This window comes from Mercenaria mercenaria, chromosome 10 (genome assembly GCF_021730395.1).
Source record: "Mercenaria mercenaria strain notata chromosome 10, MADL_Memer_1, whole genome shotgun sequence".
In the NCBI taxonomy this organism is placed as follows: domain Eukaryota; kingdom Metazoa; phylum Mollusca; class Bivalvia; order Venerida; family Veneridae; genus Mercenaria; species Mercenaria mercenaria.
In genome coordinates this window covers 74,252,269-74,277,312 of record NC_069370.1, presented here as the reverse complement: position 1 = coordinate 74,277,312, position 25,044 = coordinate 74,252,269, and the positions used below count along the sequence as shown (strand labels likewise).

Genomic DNA, 25,044 nt, shown 5'->3' with positions numbered 1-25,044 from the left:
TTTTTAAATAATTGATTAGTGAGACGGTCTCTGATAATTGATTTTATTTCTAATACGAGGTACATGCCAAAACTGTAAGATCAGTATTCTTCAGTTGTTCTTAAAATGTATCAACCCTGAAATAATAATAAAAAATATATGCTTTAAAAATTCATGGATATGTCAAAAACCTTACTGACCTTTATAAGTAATTTTTGAAGTTAATGTATCAAAATAACTTTGATTAAATTGTTGATATGCAAAACTATTATATTAATCCATTTGCTTTCATCCCTTCCTCCAATTTTTGTGGGCAAGTCAGATTTTCTCTTTCCCTACGTCTGTCCGACCGTCAGACCGAATAAGTGTCGTACATATCTCAGATTAATTGTATCACAAACATCCTAGGATTGTTATTCAGCATGTGAAGCTGTGCTCCTTCCAGGGTTTCATTACCCGCTATCCCCCGCCTATACCCGCCCACCCTAATATATATATATATATATATATAACTCTTTCTGTTTTTTTCTTTTATCAAGTGTTTTTGATGATGTTTTATGGTGACAATACCCCTGCGCCCAACTCACACACCAACCCATGGTGATCTAATACATTGTGTATGAAAGTTATGTCATGAATGCGTAGTCAACAAATAACATTTGACCGTACAGTGCGGTAAGTGGGAGTACCGTCCTATGGGCATACATCTAGTTTTGTTTTCATTTCGTCTTAAGTTACTCTAGACTAGATTTAGTAACAATGCATATTATAATACGATGATATTCAAAATTCTGTAAATATGAAACTATTGCGAAAGTCTTTGCCACCAGTCAGAATTGAAATATCTGATGAGATATATAGTCAACATCAAGCTGAAAATGTGTTTATATATATATTTTAAAAGCTTGTGTTAATAAAAGACATGCACAATTATCAATTACCTGCAACAGCGGACTGAAAGCCAGCATTATAATCACATGTCACTTCCGCCATGATGTAATCAGTTCTGTCATCCTTATAATTATCTGAGGTATCTGGCCCTCCCACAAGTGCGCCATACAGCACGTGAGCATTGTCAATTCCTGTATTCGAAAATACACCCCAGTCGCATTTTGCAGGTTTCGGCTGGCAAGTACTAAATAAATGAGAAAATAATGAAAGTTAACACATATAAATATGTTAAGTCAGTTTAAATATCTGAAAAAAGTTAATTCTATACGAATTTATAAAACAAACACATGTAAGGATATTAAAGTGAGTAACATAACAGTTATAATTTTAGATTTTGAGAAAAAAATGCTAGCCAAATAGAGTATAAGAATATCTTTTCTTTTTTAGTTTTGAGAAGTGGTACGATAACATAAACTGAATCGAAAAGTAATGATTCAGTAAAACAATTAAACACTTTCAACATACAGCCAATACACGTTTCATTGAATTTGTTTTTCTGCATGAAAATAAAAATGCTCGAAACAATTAAAAGAGATTAATATTGTAGATCAAAATTATTCTGTTTATTTCTACAGTTCGTGTCAATTGACATTATATATACATGCAATAGTTAGTACGATAAAAAATATGTCTGGTCTCTGATTAACGTTTGCAATGGAATTGATTAAAAACAATGCCAAACAAATTAGTTCGCATGAGTAGATTCAAGAAAACCGAGTTCCTATTATTTATGGGGGTTCTACGTTTTCGGAACCTTTGAAATCATGGAGTCCGTTTAAGGTTCATATATTAATAAAAAGAGTTCCGCCTGAGCTGTCGCTATGGGGCATTAGGGGCATTGCATATTTCGTTACCTTTAAAGAACGCGATTAAACCGTGTTTGCTGTTATTTTTCTTGGTTCATATGGATTTAATTGATATTTTGAATTTTTATTTTGGTTACCTTGATTTATGATGAGGTTGTTTCGGTGGATTATTTCCGAAGCCAACAACATAACTAGAGCTCCTTGGGTTATCACCTAGCATGTAATCTATCTGACCTTCAGCCCAGGCTTCATTTTTATCAGCGTCGATACCGAGGTCAGCTGCCATCAGTGAAATGAACGCCACGTTTGCTAAAATAGAATATTATATCACAATCAATTACAACCGATCTTTACTTGAATATTTCCTCTTTTTGTTTAGTAAACTCTTCACAAAACATAGTAGTTAGAATTACAAAAAAGAACAACAATTCAGACAATGGACTAAAGACTTAGAGAAAATACATGTATCCATTGTTGATTTTTACCAATCTGCTGCAGGTATTTCATATATTTTAACAACGATTATATATGGCTCCTACTACAGGTGGCGACATGTAATGAAAATCGGCATTTTTCATTCGAGTGTATTTCCGCATGCGAGTTCGGTATTCTTCGGTTTTAGAAAAGTTTTCTCTTGTGACCGAGGGATCCCGAAACAGCACGCGAGAATACATTATCGTACGGAAATTGCCAGTTGTCATTACGTGTCCACTACCTTAATTAAGAACCAATTTAGCATTTAATTTAAATGAAGGAAGTCTATATTACTGAATACAGTGTTAAATCTTGATTTTAAACGGCGTTAACACTTTAAACCCCCTGGATATACTTAGAATTGTTTGTATAGTAATTCGTTATCTGAAAGTAACTAATTTCTTCACGGCATATGGACAGAAGACGTCAGCGTAAATACCGAATTTTTACGTAAGTTCGTTCAAGATTGAAATATTAGCATGTATTCCAACGACTTGTGGTATCATCTATTAACATTTTGTAGCCTTTAAATAACTAGGATGATATAAAATTTTACCCGTGTATCTAAGAGAACCCCACTGTGATCGCCAAGCCAGTCCGCCATCTGTGTACTGCACACTTCCAGTTGGGCCCCATTCCTTCAAAAAGTTCTTTATATCTCGGCTGTAACGGGCTTTGCCTGTTGCTTCAAACAGCAATATCTACAAGGTAAAGTCACAAGCTGTTTATATGAAAAAAATTTGTTTGATTTTTCCACGAATTTGCATTCATTCTCAAGGTACACCTATCTCACAATGATTCCGCTTAGTTTCGATGCAAAATATTGAGAAAATCTAGAGAAATGACAATTTATTACAGGTCACCCCCATTCCAAAAAATACGCGAAATTTAGCCCTGTGCAACCCATATTTCAATTTGTTTTACCTTATTCGTGGAATTTTGATTCAAGATTCATTTAATCGTTATGATGTTGGTCATTTTAATTCAGAAACATGCTAATTTCAATAATATTTAGACAATTGCAGTGCTAAAATGCGAGAAAAGATATTTACTAGGTCCTAAAACCAACCAAAATAGAGCCACCTGGTCGAAAATTGGGTCTAAATTCATAAAAAAAAAACGCAAGAAATTTAAGAGTTTTCAGACATTTATCACCATTTTACATCATAAAGAGTAGATTAATGGCATTTTATAGGCTGAACACCACTAAATCCGGCTGTTCTATATTTCATATTAAATCCACTTACTTCTTAACGGTTTTTCGACATTTTCTAGCATATCAGATTTTCAGAGACTTATATTCCCATAAAGAACTATATCGCTACTTTAGAAAAACAAAAAGAAAAGGGGGCGTTAACTTTTATATAAGAAAACTACAGTTCGATAAATATTCTTACGCCGCCATTTTTACCTAGCATGCGATAGGGACATGCCGATTTGTGATACATGCTGAAACACGGTAGGGTAAAAGTAAACACGTTGCTGTTGAGAAAAGGCATTAGGAAAGGTTAGCACTATTTATATTTGGACTACTTGTGACCAGCGGAGGCTTACATTTGATTTGGTAGTGATCAGCCTTTAAAGAGTGTCTGGTTCCATATTGAAACTAGATAACTTTATATTTTCCGTAATAAATAAAATACTATCAAGTCTAAGAATGACTTTTAAATATACAAAAAAATAGTGGTATTTACTGTTTTAAGAAAAATGTCCTTTATGGAAACTTGTTATATTTTGTCATACCTTTGCGGCTATTAGTTTGTCGTCCCAGTCAAATGCCCAGGGTGTTTTATACTCAAACCCGAACTGGTCATATTTAGCCTCAGCATCCTGCAAATATTTTTCATTCCCGGTTGCTTTGTACAACATGGCGGCTGCATACACTAGTTCGTCTTTATATCCGCTGGACCTAAAAGTAAACTTATACTGAAATAGAATTTTATTAAATTTCATTCAATAAATAATCAGTGCCGCAAACGTTATTCCGCTGCCAACTTTCTTGATGATATGCATGTATAATATGATGATTATGTTGTAGATGAGCGATAGATGTTCACAAGTAAAACTTTCAAAGCTTACAGAGTTGGTGCAATGCGAAGTGCGTGGCGCAAGAGCTCACCCTGACGTAAAACTGAAGCTTAGCAGGAAGTTTTAAAACATTAAGAAGAAAGACAATATCTAATAGGAAAGGCAGCGTTACAAGGACACAGCTCTCTCAAACCGAGATCATTTACCAGTGTATGTATTGTTGTGTACATGATCAGAATATACACAAAAATACATGTACAGATTGAAAAATACATGGCAACGAGGACGGAACAAAGAAACAACGGAACAATACAGGCCACCGCCTGGGAACGGTCATCGGGACACGGGACATCATTGAGCATGCACAATATTTTCGAATTGTTGAGATACCAAGAAGGGTAGAAATAATCAATTTTTCAATATATATATATTAAATTAAACGAATTACTTTTAATTCCAAGATATTAATTACTATAAATACAGGGCAGTTGAATTCGATATAAACAATTCTAAATATGTTGGAGTTATCAAGGATTCGTGTTAGCGAAATTTCTGTTTTCTGTATAGCAAACTGACTTCTACAGCTTTCGTATGTAAAATGGCAGTCTACCTGTAACATGTATTTCTTGGTGAAAATGATTAAAACTCAGAGAACCGTCAAAATATACCAATTTTCTGCTATTACTAGTATCTCACAATAACATTTAATCATACCAAAATATCTAGTTATCTCTCGATAAGTGTACACCGGTGATGTACCACAGCCAAAATATCTAGTTATCTCTCGATAAGTGTACACCAGTGATGTACCACAGCCAAACAGAACACCACCTTCACAACGCAAGTTCTGGCTATCTTTAACAATCCTTAAATTTAAATTTCTCCATTAAACTAAAGTAAAAACAACCCTCTCAGATCAGATACCATTATATTAAGGCTTCAATTTTGTATTTGATATATAGTCACACCGAAACAATGTAGGTTAAATACAAGGGGCGTTCAATAAATAATGTTACTCCGTACGTAGTTCCGTTACCAGTGGTTATTTTTAAATGCGGTTTTGGCACATTATGAAGAAATTTATTGGAAACACAATGCCATATGAATGATAAAAATAGGTTAATTCCAAGTAAGAATATAATCATTTGTGTGAGATGTACTCAGGTATACTGGACAATTGCAAAAATAATTATAACTTAGGTTTGTCCTGGGCATCCAGGGTCTCAGAAAAATAGAATAACTTGTAAAATCACAAAATTCTATCTTTTTTCTACGAGGTACAGCAATTTGTGATAAGTATGAGTTTGTTTTAAACTACGTATTGCGTTTTTCATTTTACAACACAACTGAAATATCTAAACTCGATGTTGATTCCATCTAGAATGAGTCTTGAGAGTAATTAATAAAAGTTGCAAGTACTTGTTTCGCAATCGAGAATTAAGAAATTAGTATCAACTTAAAATACTTTTTTTTTCAACGATGATCATCACGCCTGACAAATTGCAGAGGCTTATTGTACTCGACTTATCATTTTTCGAGTAAAATACACACACTCAATTTAATACTGTTATAAACTTTTTTTTTTTTTATTTTAGTTTTCAAATGTTTTTGTGAAGGTCATAATTTGTTTAATCTGTTTAAATTGAAAATTGAACTACAGTTCTAGTTGTTGAATAGCAGAATCAGGAAATTGCATATTACAATCCCAATATTTTGAACATAAAATTGTACAGTATGCCCGAGTACACCTTACTCAAATGATTATATTTTTACTTTGACTCTACCGAATTTTATCATTCTTATGCCATTTTGTTTCCAATAAATTGCTCAGTAATGTGCCGAAAACCGCATTTAAAAATAAACACCGGTTACGGAACTACATACGGAGTAACATTATTTATTGAACGCCCCTCGTATGACGAATTGTTCCGCTTCTGGTAGTGGAAGAAGACCTCTAGGCATTGTTTCAAGCACGGACGGGCACTTTGGTAGAACAAGCGGTCTTCCGTACGCCAGATAGATGACGACTTCCCAACATGAAGAATTCTACTTCCCAAGCGAGATTTAGAAGTCACCTAGGTGAGGGGTATGTGATTCGACCTTTGCAGCTATTGTTTACCTGTAATAACCACCTGCGTCGCTTATTTCGTCCGTGTAAAGTGCTCTATAGGTATCAGCAAATACATACAAAGACTCAGCAGCAGCCAGAAGTTCTTCTGAATAACTTTTGTCTGCAAAATACAGTAAGAATAATACTAGTATATTGCAACATATCCTAAGATGAATATTTATTCAAACGTTCCTAAACAGTACTGCCGTAGAATGGTACAGATGTTAATCATCCCCATATGAAGGTTAATTCACAATAGACATGTTAGAACCGTCCATTGATGTAAGATAGGGAAATGTGATGGTTATAGAATCTAGAACGATAATAAAAAATATTTCATTTGTCGATCCTAGATGTTCTGAACATTTCCATTACAAAGTCTATGAAAGTTTACACAACGCGTTCCGATTATTTATTTAGTCTTTATCAGGTAAAGGCGTTCATCATAGTAATATCAAGTGAAATGACGTCATAAAGACGTAAAATCCACGTTTTGGACTACTTAAAGCTCCTACATTCAAACATATATATTTCCACGGAAATTACGATCTAGCCTTGATTATTGTTTTTAGATTATGGACATTTTGCTCACGACTGTGAAAATAACAATAGATGTTCTTTATCAAATTGGTTGTCACCTGTTTCTTTGAATGCCATAGCTCCAACAGCAAACGCTGCCACCATAGAACCAGCTAAATCACTTCCACCTCGGGATGACGTCACTTTGTAAGACGGACGTGGCATATTTGACTCAGTCATGTCTTCCGGTCGCATCATTTTTGAGTGATCGATTCCACCATTACCAACCTTGATTTGTCAATTATGAAAATAAAATCTTTATTTGGGAAATAGATTTCAGTATTGCGTGCTTTGTTGGCAAATAAAACACGGTTTTGAGTTCAGATGCGTAGTAATATACTAGTATTCACGAAGGCCGAAAAAATATATGTTTTATTTGCCAACAAAGCACGCAAAACTGAAATCTATTTCCATTTTAACACGTTCGAATTAAACCAGGAAGGGATACTAATCTGGAATCCTTTTTAGGCGTAAATGAACGGAGTAAACCGGAATAGCCAAAAGTAGGTCATTTTGCGAAACGTGTTTAAATCGACAAGACAATTCATTTTTGTACACGCTAAAATCATTCTTTGTTTATATAAAAGAAAATCTTAAAAGTGTTAGAATCCTACTTTTTCAAAAAATCAACGCATGCATTAAATAAAATCAATAAATGGCAATAAACATTGCAACAGATTGGCGTATTTATTCTCTCCTTATTCGTCCCATTGCAATTTATATGAACCGCAAAGGGAAGGGTGCCAAAACTACGATTATCTCCGAATAAAACAATATCAAGATAACTATGCTTAAGACTTACAAAAGCTAAAGGAGAAAATCAAAGAAATTAAGACAGTGAAGCAGTTAAAGACAAGGCACCTATGTACAAAATGCACCCGTGTACATCTCTTAAGTAGCAATAACTACATCGGCTGGATGAGGATGTCTTAACGTCCACCTACATTCCCCGTATTCACCATCAATATTTTTTTCCGAAAACTTTAAAGGGTATGGAGGGCATTGATGCTGTTATGGCCCTTTCGATGAAGCAGACATAAAAGTTCTTCTGAGATGGTATAATAAACTGAAAAATTGCTTTAACAATTACATTACACTATTCCCTGTATGCTTGCCTGGACTCTAAATAGATTCTTCTTTCCGTTAGTGAGGGTTTAATCGTCTTAATTTTATGGTGCGGAATTCAAACCCAAGATCGTCTGAACGCTAATTACAAATGCACGTCCAACAGAACATCTGATGTATTTCATGCAACAAGGCACAATAATATGTATTTTTTTAAATATTTATTTTCATAACTCCTCCAGAACTTTATCTATAACTGTTATCAAAACGGTAGTTAAATCATATAAAAAGTTATGGCAATATATCTGAACAACTGCTCTTATCGACATTACCTGTCCATACAAGACTTGGTCGTCTTCCCTCCAACACTTAAGAAAGAAGTCAAGTGGCCATTTTATACAGTCTAACATAGTTCTATACTGGCCCGCTGTCCTGTATGCATCTTCCCATCGTACGAGACCCCAGCCTAAAACTGCTACTGACGACGAGATTGGAAGATTAAATTTCACCCAGTCACCAGCTGAAAGCAGGAAAAAAAACTCTCATACTATAAAAGGCTTATTCATTTACATGATCAAACCGATTGAAATGCAAAATAAATGGTCTTCATCTGTGTATTATACAAAAAAAATAAAACTGTACTGGTTTACAAAGACGTTGACATTATGTAAAACAATTATGTAATGTAACCATTGAAACTAGTCAAGGAAAGAACAAAAATACCACGTGTATGTTTGATAGTACAAATGAAATTGGATCAGAGTATGACACCCTGAAAATGAAAAGCAAGGAATATGATATATAACAAACAATTGTGTCGATCTTTAAAACAACTCGTAAACTCACCATCATACCATCCTCCGGTTAGGTCAAGGCCTAAGTCCTTTCCATCATAGAGTGCGCTGTCGCCCCTCCATGGCACAGGATCATTTTCTACTTCTGGAAGGTCACCAGAACGCTGGGCGCGATAAAACCATATAGACTTCTTTATAACTTCATTGTAGTTAAAACTTCCATCTAAAATTACAGCAAACAAAATCTCAGATGCGGAACTTTATTACTAGTATTTGATCTCATGATTAGTCCATTTTTGAGCAAAGGGCATTAAGTTACTCCAGAGCTAACCTTTTTATATATCAAACATAATATTTAGAAATAAGTTACACACTACGGCCATTTTCTGAGTGCGGTAACTTCATAGCAGGAAATATTGAATTTTTTGTTTAATATTTATAAAAGAAACAATGTCATATCACAATTAAGTATTTTATTACAAAAGACAAAAATTATCTTTGTATTGAATTGCTTTTATAATTTAGATACTCCATCTTAATTTTATAAATTTTATTATTTATTTATTAAGTAATTATAGCTTAGAACATAACGTAGGTGTGCAAATTATTTCGACCTGTTATGGGGTATAATAAGAAGTTACTGTTAAATCTTTATTCGTCGATCAAGGTGTAAATTTGAAAAAAAGGTATGCGTTAACCTTCTAACTAACAATTGCTTTAAATGTGATTAGATAGAGTGTATTTTAGTAAAGTTAGAAATCGATATATAAGAGGGTCATGATGACCCTGATTCGCTCACCTGAGTAATAGCCATATGTTTAAAATGGCAAACTGATGCTAAAATATTAGAAAGTAGGTCAGTAGGTCATATTCATGGTCACTGAAAGTCAGTTTTAAGATCGGTGTTCAAAACTGTACATGTCATCCAATTTTCAAGGCTGTATCTTAAAAAAGTAGGTCAGTATGTCAAGATCAAAGTCAAGTGACCCCTAATCGCTTGGAGTCATCAGGTAATTATAATTAGTCTAGGAAATATGATCTGATACTTTTTTAAGTATTTATTCCTAAATAACTCATATAACAAGTGACACCCTCCCCCCCCTCCCCCAGGGAGGGGCCTCTTTTCACCCCATGGGCATAATTTGAACAATCTTGTTAGAGATCCACTAGGCAGTGCTACATACCAAATATCAAAGGCCTAAGCCTTGACCTTTCAATCAAGAAGACTTTTATAGTTTTCCCTATATAAGTCTATATTAAATTTGGAACGCCCAGGGCAGGGCGTCTTTCCACCCCAGGAGTATATTTTGAACAACTTTGGTAGAGGACCACATTGCTACATGACAAATATCAAAGCCTAGGCCCTGCAGTTTCAGGCAAGAAGATTTTTAATGTTTGTTTCCTATATAAGTCTATGTAAAACTTGAGACCCCCGGGGCAGGGTCTCTTTTCACCCCAGGGTTATAATTTGAACAATTTTTGTAGAGGACCATAAGGCAATGCTACATACATGTATCAAATATAAAAGGCCTAGGTCTTGTGGTTTTAGACAAGAAGAATTTTGAATATTTTCCTATATAAGTCTATGTAAAACTTGTGACCCCCGGGACTGGGCCTCTTTTGACCCCTGGAGCACAATTTGAACAATCTTCATTGAGAATCATTAGATGATGTCACATGCCAAATATCAAGGCTCTACGCCTTGTGGTTTTGGACAAGAAGATTTTAAAAGTTTTTCCTTTCGGTTGAAATTTTGAAAAGGGACCACCCAAGGATTATTCCTGCGAAGTTTGGTGTAATTCTGCTTAGTGGTTTTCAAGAAGATTTTTTAGAGAACGTTGACGGACATTGAGCGGTCACAAAAGCTCACCATGAGCCTTTGGCTCAGGTAAGCTATAAATAAAAAAAAAGACTTAAATACTGGTCACCAAATTAAGATTTCCCAAAGGTATCTTAATTGGGTAACCAGTAGTTAAGATTTTTTATTGATATCTAACTTTACTAAAATAGACTGAGATTTTCCAAAGGTAAAAAAACAAAACAAAATAAATAAAGACAGATTTTCTTTAAAGGTAAATGTGAAGAATATCTCATTTTGACTAAAGAATTAAGGGTTATTTTCGGTTGTATTAAAAAAGCCACATCATTGTAATCTCAAAATAATCTACACTTGTGTAAAGAAATGTCGGGATTCATAAACTCAAATCATTGTGCAATCTGTTCCAAAGACTCTGCTGGTACCTTGTGGTTGTGTAGTTTCTCTAGAAGTGGTTGTTGTTGTACCTGGTGCTTGTGTTGTAGTAACTGGTGGTTTATTTGAGGTAGTTGGAGACTGGGTTGTGGTCACTGGCACCTGGGTTGTGGTAGCTGGAGACTTTGTTGTTGTAACTTGCACTTGGGATGTGGTTGTTGGTGATTTAGTTGTTGTGATTGGTACTTGTGTTGTTTTAACCAACGGGGGTAAATTACTGCTGCATTTTATTATCGGAGACTTATCTGCTGGGTAAGTTGCTTGAAAGTAGACCTCTAGCTTCTGTGGATGTATCCAGTGTAGGTTTGACATGTAGAATTTACGGCCTGAATTGCCCGTAGGTTGTATCTTTTTACCAACCCAGTTCTGCATATAAAACAAAGAAACATCACTACTTTGCAAAAGGGGAGATCCAGGTTCAAAACGGTAAGAAAAACAAAACTTTTCTAGAATTTTAATACAAAACATTAACTTGATCTAGATAAACATATTTTTGTTAACCAGATTTGCACCCATGTGTAATTTTAATGATCATTTGTTAAGACTTGCGTATGCGAAGTTATAAGTTTGTCCGACAATTACTATTATAGGATAAACTTTTCCGATTAAATTAGTTGTACAGATTTTGTTGACTGGGTTATTTGCTTCATATTTTCGCAACTTTAGATACTTTGTTGAATAAAATGACTTCTGTCTGTTCCTCAAATTAATGTAGTGAACAAAACAAATATTGTATAAACTATTTCTTACAAGATCATGACAAAAATAAATAGTATTTTTACCCTTATCATGCTGTACACGATTGATTCTGCGTTTGCGACCAGTGTAGATCATGATCAGCCTGTACATCCGTGCAGTCTGATCAAGATCTGTTCGCCATTCAGTCAGTATCGTTTTGGTAAGCACCCCTTTTAACAGTTAATGGTACTATTCAAATTGGAAGATGGAAAAGTCCATTACAGAAATTTAGCAGGGTAAGGGCTAAAAACAAGGACACAGATCCGAAAGGTATTGCCCTCTTACTTCTTTCTTGGTCCAAGAAAACTTCAAATTCTCCATACCCGCTTGCGTACCGAATGTAGCGCATTGAATGCGCATCTGTTTGCCAGGAATATTGTGGATTCACCTCAATGCCAATGCGGAAGTGAGGAATCGAATTTTCATTACTTTCTCTCTTGTCCGTTTTACATTGATGAAAGAAATCTTCTACTGGATGGTGTAAATTCAGTTGCTTCGGATATTGATATTACTACTGATTTATTACTCTATGGCAATTCTTACCTTACAGATGATACAAATACTACAATATTTAAATTAGTCTATAGGTTCATTGAGTCTTCTAAACGTTTTGATTAATACTTGAAATTAACCATCTGCCCATTCTCGTCAAGTCTTTGTGTCTCACACTTATTATTTTCACTTTTCTACAGTTATAATAATTATTATTACTTCATGACATTTATGAAAAATTGACTATTAGTAATCTCATATACTACCCTGAATGTGTAACTGTTTCATACAGGAAAAGATCTATATAAGCCTTAGGCTTTCGATCCTATCCTAAGCGTTTTTGCGAATTTTGTTGATTGTATATGTATTTTGTAAACCATTTCGCTAATAAAATATGTTTAAACCAAAGGTATTGCCAAGTTCCAAGAACGCGGCCTCCTCAACACAAAACCCTTTAGTAGTGTTTTTATAGAGGAGTAGGCAATTAACTTATGCACAAAAACCATAGAAGAAGTAAAACAAATGGACAAAACAAACACATAAAGAGCATCGTGGGACACTGCCTTGGAATGATCAGTGGCAAAACAAATTGTGACTTTAAACGCGCCAAATACGTGCAAACATTTAGTCCTCATCATCTTCCAAAGTGTAATTGCTCACACAATGGTAATAGTATTTACTCGTTTAAAATTATATATACAAAACTTTAAGGAAATTCTAAAACTAAAAATCAAGAATATAAACCAGAAAAATGGAGCATATCTTACCTCAAAATTTTGAACGAGTATGCCAAAATCAATGAGAAAGTAGTTTGTTTCTGGTTCGTAAGTATTATCCACAGAGAAGACGCACACTGCTGAAGTACGGACACCTTCACTAACATTCCACGAAGACTTTATTTTAGCTGGGAATTTGTACTGAACTGCAAGAGAAAAAAAAACAAGAAATGATACCTTGCCGTAGCAGGGAATATGTACTGAACATCAAGAGAAAAGCCCAGAAATGATCCCTTACCGTAGCAGGAAATATGTACTAAACTGCAAGAGATGAAACAAGGTAAGAAAGGATGAGACGCGTCTCAAGTCAACATTGTTTTTACTATTACTTCATGATCTATATAACTCAACTTTTGTCATGATAAAACAGTTGTAACTGTTCCTTCTACAATTTACTGCTTCGTGCGCAGCAACATCCGCAAAACAGACATCCACTGCGCTTTTTGTGAAATATTCTCTTTTCATTCTTTATGTTAAATTTGTTAATATTCGAACTTGGTTATTACTGCATAATTCTTAATTCAGACGAAATTAATTCTACAAAAATATACTACATAACTGCAGATAATATTCTCACTTTCTCAACATATTGTTATGTGTCTTTGAAATTTCATAACGGACTTGTGTTTACAGGCATAAATTGCCCGCGCCTCGTTTTGGCACGAGTTCAAGTGACAGTAGAATGGGTAATTTAATGTCTCAAACGCAAAAACGAAAAAAAAAAAGTTCATTAATTTTCACTCATTGAGTATTAATTATGTAAATAAACAATTATTTCACTGGTAACTAGGTATAGGAGAACATTAAGAAGTATTGGCCTTTGGCAACAGTTCTAACGTCGCCCCTGCTAGCTTGTGAAAATGGTTTTGACCTATGAAACAAACGAAGACGAAGATTCTCCTTTCTTTATCAAATAAATATATATGATCTATCTTTATAAAATTATCAAATAGGTAGAGGGCAGGTAAGAAATTACTGTTATTTTCAGATTAAAACTAACCCAGAAAACAACTGCTTTTTGGTAGTCTCACCTGAAACATGAATACAATTCACTTACGTGCAGGGAGGGGTCCAAACGTGGTACCTGTCATATACAAGAAATATGTACATGTATATTCCAGTACATTCTATAATTAAAGACACATTCACCTATTACAGGACTTCAATTGAATTACATTTGTGTAATCAGAAAGAGTCAGTAAATTACACATATAAAAAAGAATATAATTATGTAAAATTTTGAACAAACTTTTAGAGACAACAACTTCACATAATATTACAAAATCTTATGTTTTCTAATAAGTATAGATATTTATTTTTTATAAATGATACGTTTTGGACGATTGATAGTTAAGTTTGTTTCGAATATAAGCAGATTTTGAAGTTTTTCTAGAGCACATTGATATTACATGATGAAATGCCCAATTGTGAAACTTTTAGACCATCGCCACTACAATTATCGGTACACGTGTAAATCGGCGAGAAATTTTTGAAATGACGGAATAAAAATATAAAATCATCAGATCATAATCAATGTGTTTGCCGGCTCACCTATTTCGGTGGTTTCTACAGGTTTTTCGGTAGATGTGGCAGGTGCTTCAGTGGTCGTAGCAGGTGCTTCAGTGGTCGTTACAGGTGCTTCAGTGGTCTTAACAGGTGCTTCAGTGGTCGTTACAGGTGCTTCAGTGGTCGTAACAGGTGCTTGTGTTGTAGTTATATATTCTGGTAAATCACTGCTGCAGAGTATGCTAGGCTGTTCGTTTCCGTTGTATGTTGCTTGAAAAAAGAACTCGAGACTTGGTGTCTCAAGCCAGTGAATATTTTTCATATGAAACCAAACACCACTGTCACCCTCTGACTCCACTTGTTTTCCTTCCCAGTTCTGTAAAAACACAAGGTATACGTACAATAAACAGTATTATTTTCTTACACTTTTTCAAGGTCAAACACTTCTTAGGTAATTTTCTGTAAAGTACGTCTCAGGTCTTCTCGAGACAACTGGATACTAGCATTTGTCATTAGGACATACGTAACACCTTTTTATCTTTCAACTTTTTCGCTGTAACAATTATCGTACGTGTACAATCGTTGTCAAATTCTATACATGTATGTGTTAATAATTTTGTCTGCATAATCCATGTTTCATATGACATCTCGTCGAGATCGAAATAACATAGCTGCACATGACGAAACAACGAGGCCGATGTGTCCACAATTTGGCGATTTTGAAATCGTCTTCATTTCGCCGGAATACACTACAGGAAACTGAGACATGCATTACACGTATCGTCTCTTTTCTTTTGTATCGTGTTTTTATTACTGTTTTGTCGAAACATACTTACGTTTTTCCCCTTTTCCAACAGAAAAGAGCAACTCGTGGTCGCAACAATTGTCGACACGTTGGAACTTGCAAAAATAAGCAAACACAAACAGAAAGAAGTTTTACTTATTAAGTTATGAATAGTATATTAAGCATGGATAAAGACGGTTATACAGTTTACCTCAAATTTGGTTACTTTCGTTCCAAAGTCTATGATAAAATGTTTCTTCTTTGGTTTGTACTTTTTGTTCACTGCAAATGTACACAATGCTTCGATACGTGTGCCTCCATTGTCCGGCCATGATCGTAGAACAGTAGCACCGAACGAGTAGGACACTGGGTAAATAGATAAGGAAAAATGTTTAAAAGATCCTGTTGATATCTAAGGGAACATATACAAATAATAATCAAATAAAGGTTCCTAGAATATAAACTATTATTAGAAGATATATACTAAAACAAAATAGGTATACATATGAATAAAATGGAGGTAAAAGTTATTGTTGTAACATCTTCGCTCTTACCTTATCTGATAATAGCTAGATCTATATACATAGCTACATAACAATTGAACATAGCAAAATAATTGCAGTCTCTGTTTTACTGGGTCTATTCTGTGTCGAGTTCATTAATTCCAAGATCAATAATAAAACATATGTTAAATAAGGCAAAATATTCGATAATGTCATTCAAACGCATCCGTAATATCATGAGACAAAACGTCAATGCAACTCCCTCTTTTTTTAATTCAAACAAGTTTTATGTCTTGCATATAATGAGACTGATCGGTAGAAGATAATGTGGAATACATTTCTAATACTGTGCGACATTGTTAAAATACAAAAACGATGTAATCTATATGTCACAAGACAAAACTTACATGGAGAATATGTGCCAAGTGTTGTCGACTCGGTAGTAGCTGTAAAATAAATAACCATGTTTTACTTTATTTCTTCTATATGCTTATCCAAAACAGTTAACCCGTCATTTGGTTTTTTACTTACATCTTCAATAATAATAACTTTATTGAACGACGATAACATATTTGGCTATAGCGAGTCAAACACATGGTGCTATAGCAGAATATCAAATTCAACCCTTTTATACGTAGCATGGTGAAATCAAAGATTCAAATAACGTATTGTGAGGAAACTGATCATAAGTGGCATGAAAATATTGTTTCAGCACTCACAGTACGAAATTAACATCTAGAAGGAAAAAAGGTGAAAATTATGTACTAGTTTTTTGTAGTCCGTGAACCATACTCCTAAAAATCGTTTTTGTAAAGTTTCAAAATTTCAAGAATTTACAAACGAGAGAATAACTATGAGGAAAATAAATGATATGTTTTTCATAAAAGTTTTAATGGGTTTCGGTAAAAATCATAACGTCATTTCTATTCTAAAACGAAGTCACAATAACTTGTAGCAGGTTTTTGAAAACGATAAATAAAAATGGAAACGTTTAGGTTGAATCTTGAAATCGTGGAGAAATTAAATTGGATAGCTAATTTCTATCAATAGATGTGTATCAACAAATTGGCCATCGTTATCTAATAAAAGAAATGTTGTTTGTTGTTTTTTTTAAATAAAGAATACATTTAGATTTCAACTTGTTTCAGTTTATGAAGTTTCTCAAAATAGAAGAATTTGGCGGGGGGGGGGGGGGGGGGGGGGGGGTTCTGAAAAGTTCTGGTCAGTGATTACATATTAAAGTCAGAAATCGGGTATTCTGTTACAGTATGCATAATTATGTAATACAATGAATTATTATATTTTGATGATGCCACGAGCTGTGATCTGATAATATAAAAATGGTAAATCAAACCTTCTGGTAAACTAAGAGAAGAACATGTTCCCCCTGGCCTTGTGTCGCCAGTATACAGCAGCGAAAATGGAACAGTAAACTTCTTTTTCACTGGAACAATGCTGCGCACGGAATACACATTCCCAACTTTGTCGGTAACAGCTACTTGTTTCGACTGAAAAAGAATACATGTACAAAAACACAATTATTCATTACAAGTATATGCAGTCGTTTGTTGAACGAATTGACCAACAATTTAAGGCCCTAAACTGAGTTTCATTGCAAACTCTTAGGGCAATGAGCGGTTCCTAAACCATTCCGCCAGACGTGATCATACATTTCAACATTTTATTGCCGAATTAAAGACATGTTCAAACAAGAAATATGTGAAATTCCAATAGGAAACAGCAAAAACACATTTACCAGTAGCATACTGTACTTCTTTTCCAAGAACAAATAGATGAACCATGTTTTGAATATTAATTTAACCGATGAAATTAACAAACTTGCCGAGAATATTTCAAGTAAAAATTTTACCTTAAAACTTTTTGTTTCTCCGTCAAATTCTATTTCGAAAGCGACCTCTGACGGAATTGGTTTGGAGAGTTTGTAAATACATTTTGCTCTTAGCAGGGTGCCTTTCTTCTTCTTTTGAGCCTTTAAAAATACGTAAGATCCCTCCTGACCTTGACAAACGGCAAACAACACCGCCGCAACCAACAAACTACAAGAAAGTTTAATTTTCTTAAACGGTAATGGTTCACAATAACGACGTCTGTGTCAGGTATACAGCGACGGACATAGAATACTTTTGTAGCTATAACTACCCTGGCGTTACCTTGACATCACCTTGTTTGTTATACGTATTTTGAATTTTAACAACATACATACATACATTAATTTTAGTTTCTAAAGATATCGTGTCAAAAGGTTTGTTACCGGACTGCATTTAGTTATAGAACTAACAGTAGCAAATTTGATGTCACTTGCATGTCCTCTATATTTTAACTCGTACAGTTCTACAGTTCTATAGTTCTACAGTTCTATAGTTCGAATTGTTTGTCAGTTGATCACATGACTGGACGGTTCCTGACGGCTTCCGCGATGGTGTTTCAAATTATCTGAATTTCTGTTATGTAAAAAGTAACAACACCTTTCAAACACAAGATTTATAATTCTTAACTTCTAGCCCTATTTTTCAGACTAATTTTACAGTAAAAAAAACGTATGTGGTCAAATAACTCACGTTTTAAAGAAACAATTATGATGCTAAACTGCAATATGATTTTACCCAGTGATTAGTGTTTCTAAAAGTCACGCAAATTCCCATAACAAACAAGATAAACACGAGAGCTTTACTGTATAAATTAAAATGCAACATGATAATTTAATTTCCAAATTTTACGTACATTGACAACCATGTATTAATTAATATGGTGTACATGTTCGGTACAAATTTAGAAGTGAATGGTACAAATTTAGAAGTGAATTATTCAGTTTTTACATTACATTGAAAAATTCGACTTCATTTTAGGAAAGGCGCCAAAAGTTACAATAACGCCGCTTTATGGCATTTCCAACAGTTGCTTCTGGCAAATAATTTTGCTATATGTTCTATATAAAATTAACAATCTTCTGAGAACTGTAACACATAGGCACATTAAAAAAACTACTAGCCTTATGTTCTTAAATGATCTATAAACCACCAAGAAACACCAAGAAAAGTAGTGGTCATGTATCTTCTAAGAGAGCTTTTTGTCTGACAGGTCAACACTATGGAACAGCTTCCAAACTGACAGCTAAAATGTGAGTATGAACACATGAGTAATAAGGTTTGTTTACATTTCTATAAATGCAAAAAGTCTCGTTGAAAATGCTACCAAAACGTCAAGTATAGGTCCACAGTTAAATAAAAACAGGAACTGGCTTACATAAAACATGAAAATGCCACTTTAACAGGGAAAAAAAATGAGGATTTTTCTTTACGCCATTGTCTGGCCCGGATTTCTATTTAGTACTATTGTACCTTCCGCGCAACCTACTGTTCAGCGGCTGGTCCGTTACTAATCTTAAATAGAAAGTGAAATTATTTTCAGACTGTATCGAACACTTCGCGTTAATGAAAATCAACTGGTTGCGAACATGTTTTAGGTGATAAAAATCGAATTGGTCGGTTTTATCTAAAGGAACGGCAAAAGTATTTAAGACGGCGGAAAGAAAATTCAGGTTTTGGTAGAATACATTTAAATTCCTATTTATGTTTAAGCATGTTTAAGTGTTCCACAAGAAATGTGTGTAAAGGATTACTTTTTCTGAATCTAACACCCAAAGATTGAAACAATAAAAGCGGATAATAGAGTTATGGCTCCTGGCAAAAATGAACTAAAATCCGAGAAATACCTAGAGATCACAGAAAAGCATGGATACCCAAGATTTTTGTGGTTCCTTCCTAAGTTACTTATACAGTAAAAAAAGTTGTTCGTTGGAAACAGGTATGATAAAAATGTATACATTTTTTTCCATTTAAGTTTATCCGAGATTTTTTTCTAAAATCAGAAAGTGAAGAAAACATTTTTATATCAATTTTTGAATGTATGATAAATTACAATTATTTGCGTCAGTTACGATATATGCTATGTACTGCGGTGGAAATTAAAGGAAGTAAAGCCCATTTGGCATGAAATTTATTCATATTTTGCTTCTGCGCTTGGTTCTGATATTTAAATACCAATTTCAAATAGGTCATGCACTTATCCTGTCCATTACATAAGGACGGGCATGGTGGCATGCATTTATGATCGCTGAAAATGATACGAGGGCTGTTCAAAATAACGTAGACTTTCTATCTAGCTTTAAATACTTTAACAAAGCAATGCAAGAAATATTACCAACATGATTCGCAATATTTCTACTAACTGCACTGTAAATTTGACGTGGTTATGACCATAAATAAGGTAACATGCCTCCTTGAAAACAGGCACTTACACGAATCCGGCGCATGGTGATAATAGTTCAACGACGTTAACGACGTCGTGCCTTCGTCGAGACGCTTTCATTAAGTTTGCATTATTTTATATTTGTAAATTTCTATTATTAACTTTGATGAACAATACCTAAGTCATAATAAGTTGTTTGGTTAGAATACTAAAAAAAGTATGAACACTTATGTCAAGCACCTCGGACAGGTTACCCAACGTCAATACTTAGCCTTAATCCAAGACGTCATAGATCGACGTTAATGTTGAATAACGAATGTTTTTCCTCTCCATCCATCTTCGCTGTCTTTAAGCAATTCTGTACTATTTGCGAAAAGTTTGTACCACTTAAAGATCAATACACAATAGATACATGTAAAATTATATGTGTGTGTGTCTACAGAAATTCTAAGAAATGACATGAAAGGTAAGCCGCTTCTGTTTTGATGACGCCCGCGTGTAGTCAGAGATGAAGTCATTGTTCTTTCTGGTGAACTGAATGACACGGAAGGTGATAACAATTTTAAACAATTTATATAAAAAAAAGTCAGTAACAAATGAAAAGGTCATAATTTAAATGTTACCAAGCGCAAATCATTGAATTGTTTATTTCTGCCTTTTATTTCGCACTAACTCCTGATTCATTTTAACTATCGTTTCATACAGAAGTATAAAGGGATAATTACACCGGCCCAACGGGGCTATAAGTCACAAAATTTCACATTTTTCATGAACACGTGAACCTTGAATATTGACAAAAATCAAATTATTGATAGAGAAAAAATGTAATTCTAGTAACGAGTACTTAAAAACAAAAGATATATACATATGGAAAATAATGAAATGAATTTAGTTTACAAAGATTTTTTTTATAGAATTAACAAAAAACTGATGACTTAATATATTAAAAAAAAGAAGAGCATACCGTAGATAAATCATCTGTTCTCAATATTTCAACTTCACGATGGACGAATATTCTGTTAATACTAGCGACCTTCGATAATACTGAAGAACTGGTCTGTTACCACCAGTTTAAATAGCACGGCGGTACAGAAATACCATATGTCAAATTAAAAGTACGACCGGTACCCCGGGCTGTTGTTGGTATATAACCAGTGGTATCTTACAATCTCATCAAATACGTATATTAACAAGATAATCATATTGCTAATTAGTAAATATTAAAATATCTGATACAGTAAATTTGTAGCAAATGTCAAAACACAGAACTATTAACAACTGAAGCAACCGGATATGTCTGACCAGTTCTTGTAAACATCCTCAACACCCAACACCCACCATACACACACACATAATTATTTTGCATTGTGTGTACATAATCTGGTGCTAGCAATGTGACATCTTGTGTCAATATCACAGTCAATGACTGAAAAATAAACGGCACTATAAGAATCATAAAGTTTGAAACAAGTTGCACTAATTTTCTGAAAACAATGACGTCACACGACTAAGAATTTAAGTGCAAAAGAAGGCATCGTTTGATTTTTCATAACATTTCAGGTGATATTTATATGTATTTTATTAATTAAGTAAAAAGAGGCTATATTTTAGAAAACAATGTCGATGCAGTTTAGCTTTACAGGGTTTTCTATGAAAGCAATTCGTATTAGTTTTCTTTTGCGTCTGTTTCTCGTACTTTTATGAAGCAAAGAGCTATAAAAATAAATGTATTTTATACTTCTTTGTATGAAGCTTATTGCAAAATGCGCATTTCAACAAAAATAGGCACGAAATAAAAAAAAAAAAGTATGTGTTTGATTTTCGTAAATATGGAATATGTCTCATATCGAATATAGACACATTTTCATTCGCGCAAAGAGTTCTTGAAAATATAAAATTATCCAACTTCCGGGTCAGACATACTCCAAATTCACTCAGTACAAACATTTTTTTCTATATCTTAACATGTAAAACAAAAGCATTTCCATTCGCTTAATTAACGTCACGCATAACATAATGACGATGCAACCAAACAAAAAGTGGCAGACTTGATTTGAATGAGTCTGTTAAAGAGAGTTATGAATATTGCAACATCCCTCAAGCCGCTTGAGTGGAATTCTATTACAAAATAACATTTGATGGTCCCAATAATCCTTAATGACCAGATATTGACACCACAAAGCCCAAATACACGGCGACTTTGTTGTTACGGCCGCCGGTGATCACATTTGTGACTAAACGTTTCTAATGTAAGATATACCTTGATTTATGAAGTCCAACAAATAGTACGGTATTTCATGGATGACATATGTCGGATTTTTTTTTTATCTTATTGATGTTATAATAATTAATAGATTTAATAGATCTGGTTCCACTTTAAACCGTGAAGCTGCACTACACCACAAAACCTGATAAATCACTTTCGCCTCGAGGTGACATCAATTAGTATCTTTGACTGAGAAATGACTTCCGGTTTCATTATTTTTTACCATTACCAATCTTATATCGAAGCAAAGTATTAATCCATATATTTCCTTAATTAAAACAGTAAGTTCAATAAATACCTTCAGCAAATAACAATTAAGAAATGTAAATATTGTCGCAAAAGACCAAATCAGTTTCAGCGACAGGTAAGAAATATAATATAAATAAACTACTGATTGAAACAGATTACAATCACAGGTTTAATTACTTTAGGTAACTTGTAAACAATCATTGCAGCAGATCTTACGATAGTATTTGCACTTTATATTTCTACACGTGGCAAGAAGCTGGTCATATATACTTCATATTGATTCGATATAGATCATGTTTACGTACAGTTTGTATATTAATTTGCTACGGATTCAATTTATAAAGTCTCCTAATAATTACTAAGTAACAATAACAATATTATTGTTTTGTTGGTGAAACTGTTAGATACACCATATACAGCCTGAGGAAACAGTCAAACTTCCAATGCGGCATATTATGGTAACACCGTACTGTTTAAAGCGTGGTTATCGACAATACTTCAGTAATAACAAGAGTTCTTCTATATCATCGAAACTGAAATTTGATGAAAGATGATCTTTGTCAAAACATACCTTTTCGTGTAGTGCCGCCATCTTTGTTGTTTGGGTAAGGTTCAGTTGCGATCCCCCACTCTTGTTTGTACAACATGTTTATCTTTTCATTATGCTAGTAGATCTAGTTCAGTGTGTAGTGTCTATTGTTACATTTTTAAAAACCCGTTCAATGCAAATATGTTCATGTAAAATTCTTCACCAGTAGAAATCCTCTTAGCTCAGTAGGTAAGAGCGTTGGTCTACGGATCGCGGGGTCGTGAGTTCGATCCTCGGGCGGGGCGTACGTTCTCCGTGAGTATTTGATAAACGACATTGTGTCTGAAATCATTAGTCCTCCACCTCTGATTCATGTGGAGAAGTTGGCAGTTACTTGCGGAGAACAGGTTTGTACTGGTACAGAATCCAGTTACACTGGTTAGGTTAACTGCCCGCCGTTACATGACTGAAATACTGTTGAAAAACGGCGTTAAACCCAAAACAAACAAAAAAAAACAATAGAAATCCTACGAAGTTGTAACTAAGTTTTAGACATAACGAACAACAGCTACTACTTTTCTTTTTATTGTTTCCGGTGTATGCAAATTATCAATGATAGTAGTATCTCCCTTTAACACTGACGCAGACGTATCTTTCATCATATTAAATTGCTAATTTTGCAGTCGGTTTAAGGTTAACAGAAATGTTCATTTGCTACAATAGTTTTGCCACTTGCCAAATATCGTGATTTTTATCTCCTAAAAACTAGTCCAAATGAAATCATTTCATAGAAATTTACCTTGAAATACATGCTACCAAGTTCATTCAAGTATCATGGCCGAGTGCAGGTTAACGTCGCTGTCTTAAAATATTTGCCCTCACCGAGGGTTCGAGCCCAGCTTGGGGCGTAGAATTCTTCATGTGAGGAAGGTATTCAGCTGGCTTATGGAAGATCGGTAGTTCTTTTCTCTATGTAAATAGGGGAAACTTTCAGAAACGGTTGGTCCGATTTTTAAATATTTTCATACACGTATCCTTGCGTGGTTCCCTACCAAAAATGTTCAAATTGTTCTGGTTCGTGAAAAAGCATGACTGATAGAGGGCCCTGTCACTTTCTTGTTTGTATAGTATTTCAATACCGTGCCAGAATAACTGTGTCCATTTTAAACATTTTTTACATTTTTGGTGTCCTTGTAAACGAATGTTTTTCAAATTATTCCGATTCGCCACATAGAACGACGTTGTCAATAAAAATTAAATTACCGAAATGTGTCCCCTTTGGTACCCTCTACCAAAATGTAATTGTTCTGTCAATAAAAATCATTATATTTCAGGGTGCGTGTCACCTTCGCTATAGGAAATACAGCAAATTCGAAAGTTTATGTCAGACACTTTTGTCTAATTTTAAAAATTTCCGGCGACTCTCACAAGATTTTCAACCCCGTATATTTAAAATAATGACTACAGATGGGTCACTTTTCCCTGTATGGATCCTTTGAATCTTCGGTATCTTTATTATCGAGGTAACGGGCGAATGTGTCTTCGTAAGTATACGTTTGAGAGATAAGGTAATCATTGCAGATCTTGTGTTTTTTTCTGTCATATTTTAAAAATTGTAACTGAATGTTGGTTTTTTTTTTGGAATGAAATCTATTGATTCCCGAGATGATTGTGTTATTTGATTTTGAAGCGTATCAGACTTTTGATTGTCAATTTGATATCAGACCTTTTGATATCAGATCTTTTGATATCAGACCTTTGAAACAAACGAAAAATATCCATTATGCACAGGTGTCTTGTTTCTCTCTTAAATCCTATTATATCTCTTTCGGGGAAATATTTAGTACATTGGCCAAGTGCAATGCTCACAGGACTTAAATTGCTAGTCCTTGAAC

At 34.2% G+C, this 25,044-nt stretch overlaps 1 protein-coding gene across 1 annotated transcript; it reads right to left on the bottom strand.

Moving 5' to 3' along the window:
- Positions 1-801: 801 nt before the first annotated feature.
- LOC123560633 (uncharacterized) lies at positions 802-23,212 on the bottom strand. Its single transcript, XM_053516983.1, has 16 exons — positions 23,192-23,212; positions 17,191-17,344; positions 16,244-16,282; positions 15,545-15,699; positions 14,595-14,925; positions 14,101-14,127; positions 13,035-13,189; positions 11,028-11,403; positions 8,839-9,009; positions 8,325-8,512; positions 6,987-7,155; positions 6,358-6,469; positions 3,954-4,119; positions 2,767-2,911; positions 1,874-2,045; positions 802-1,114 (listed from the first exon to the last, which is right to left on the bottom strand). Exons 1-16 carry the CDS (start codon positions 23,210-23,212, stop codon positions 913-915), a joined length of 2,583 nt encoding a protein of 860 aa, XP_053372958.1. The 3' UTR covers positions 802-912.
- Between the last annotated feature and the right edge of the window lie 1,832 nt (positions 23,213-25,044).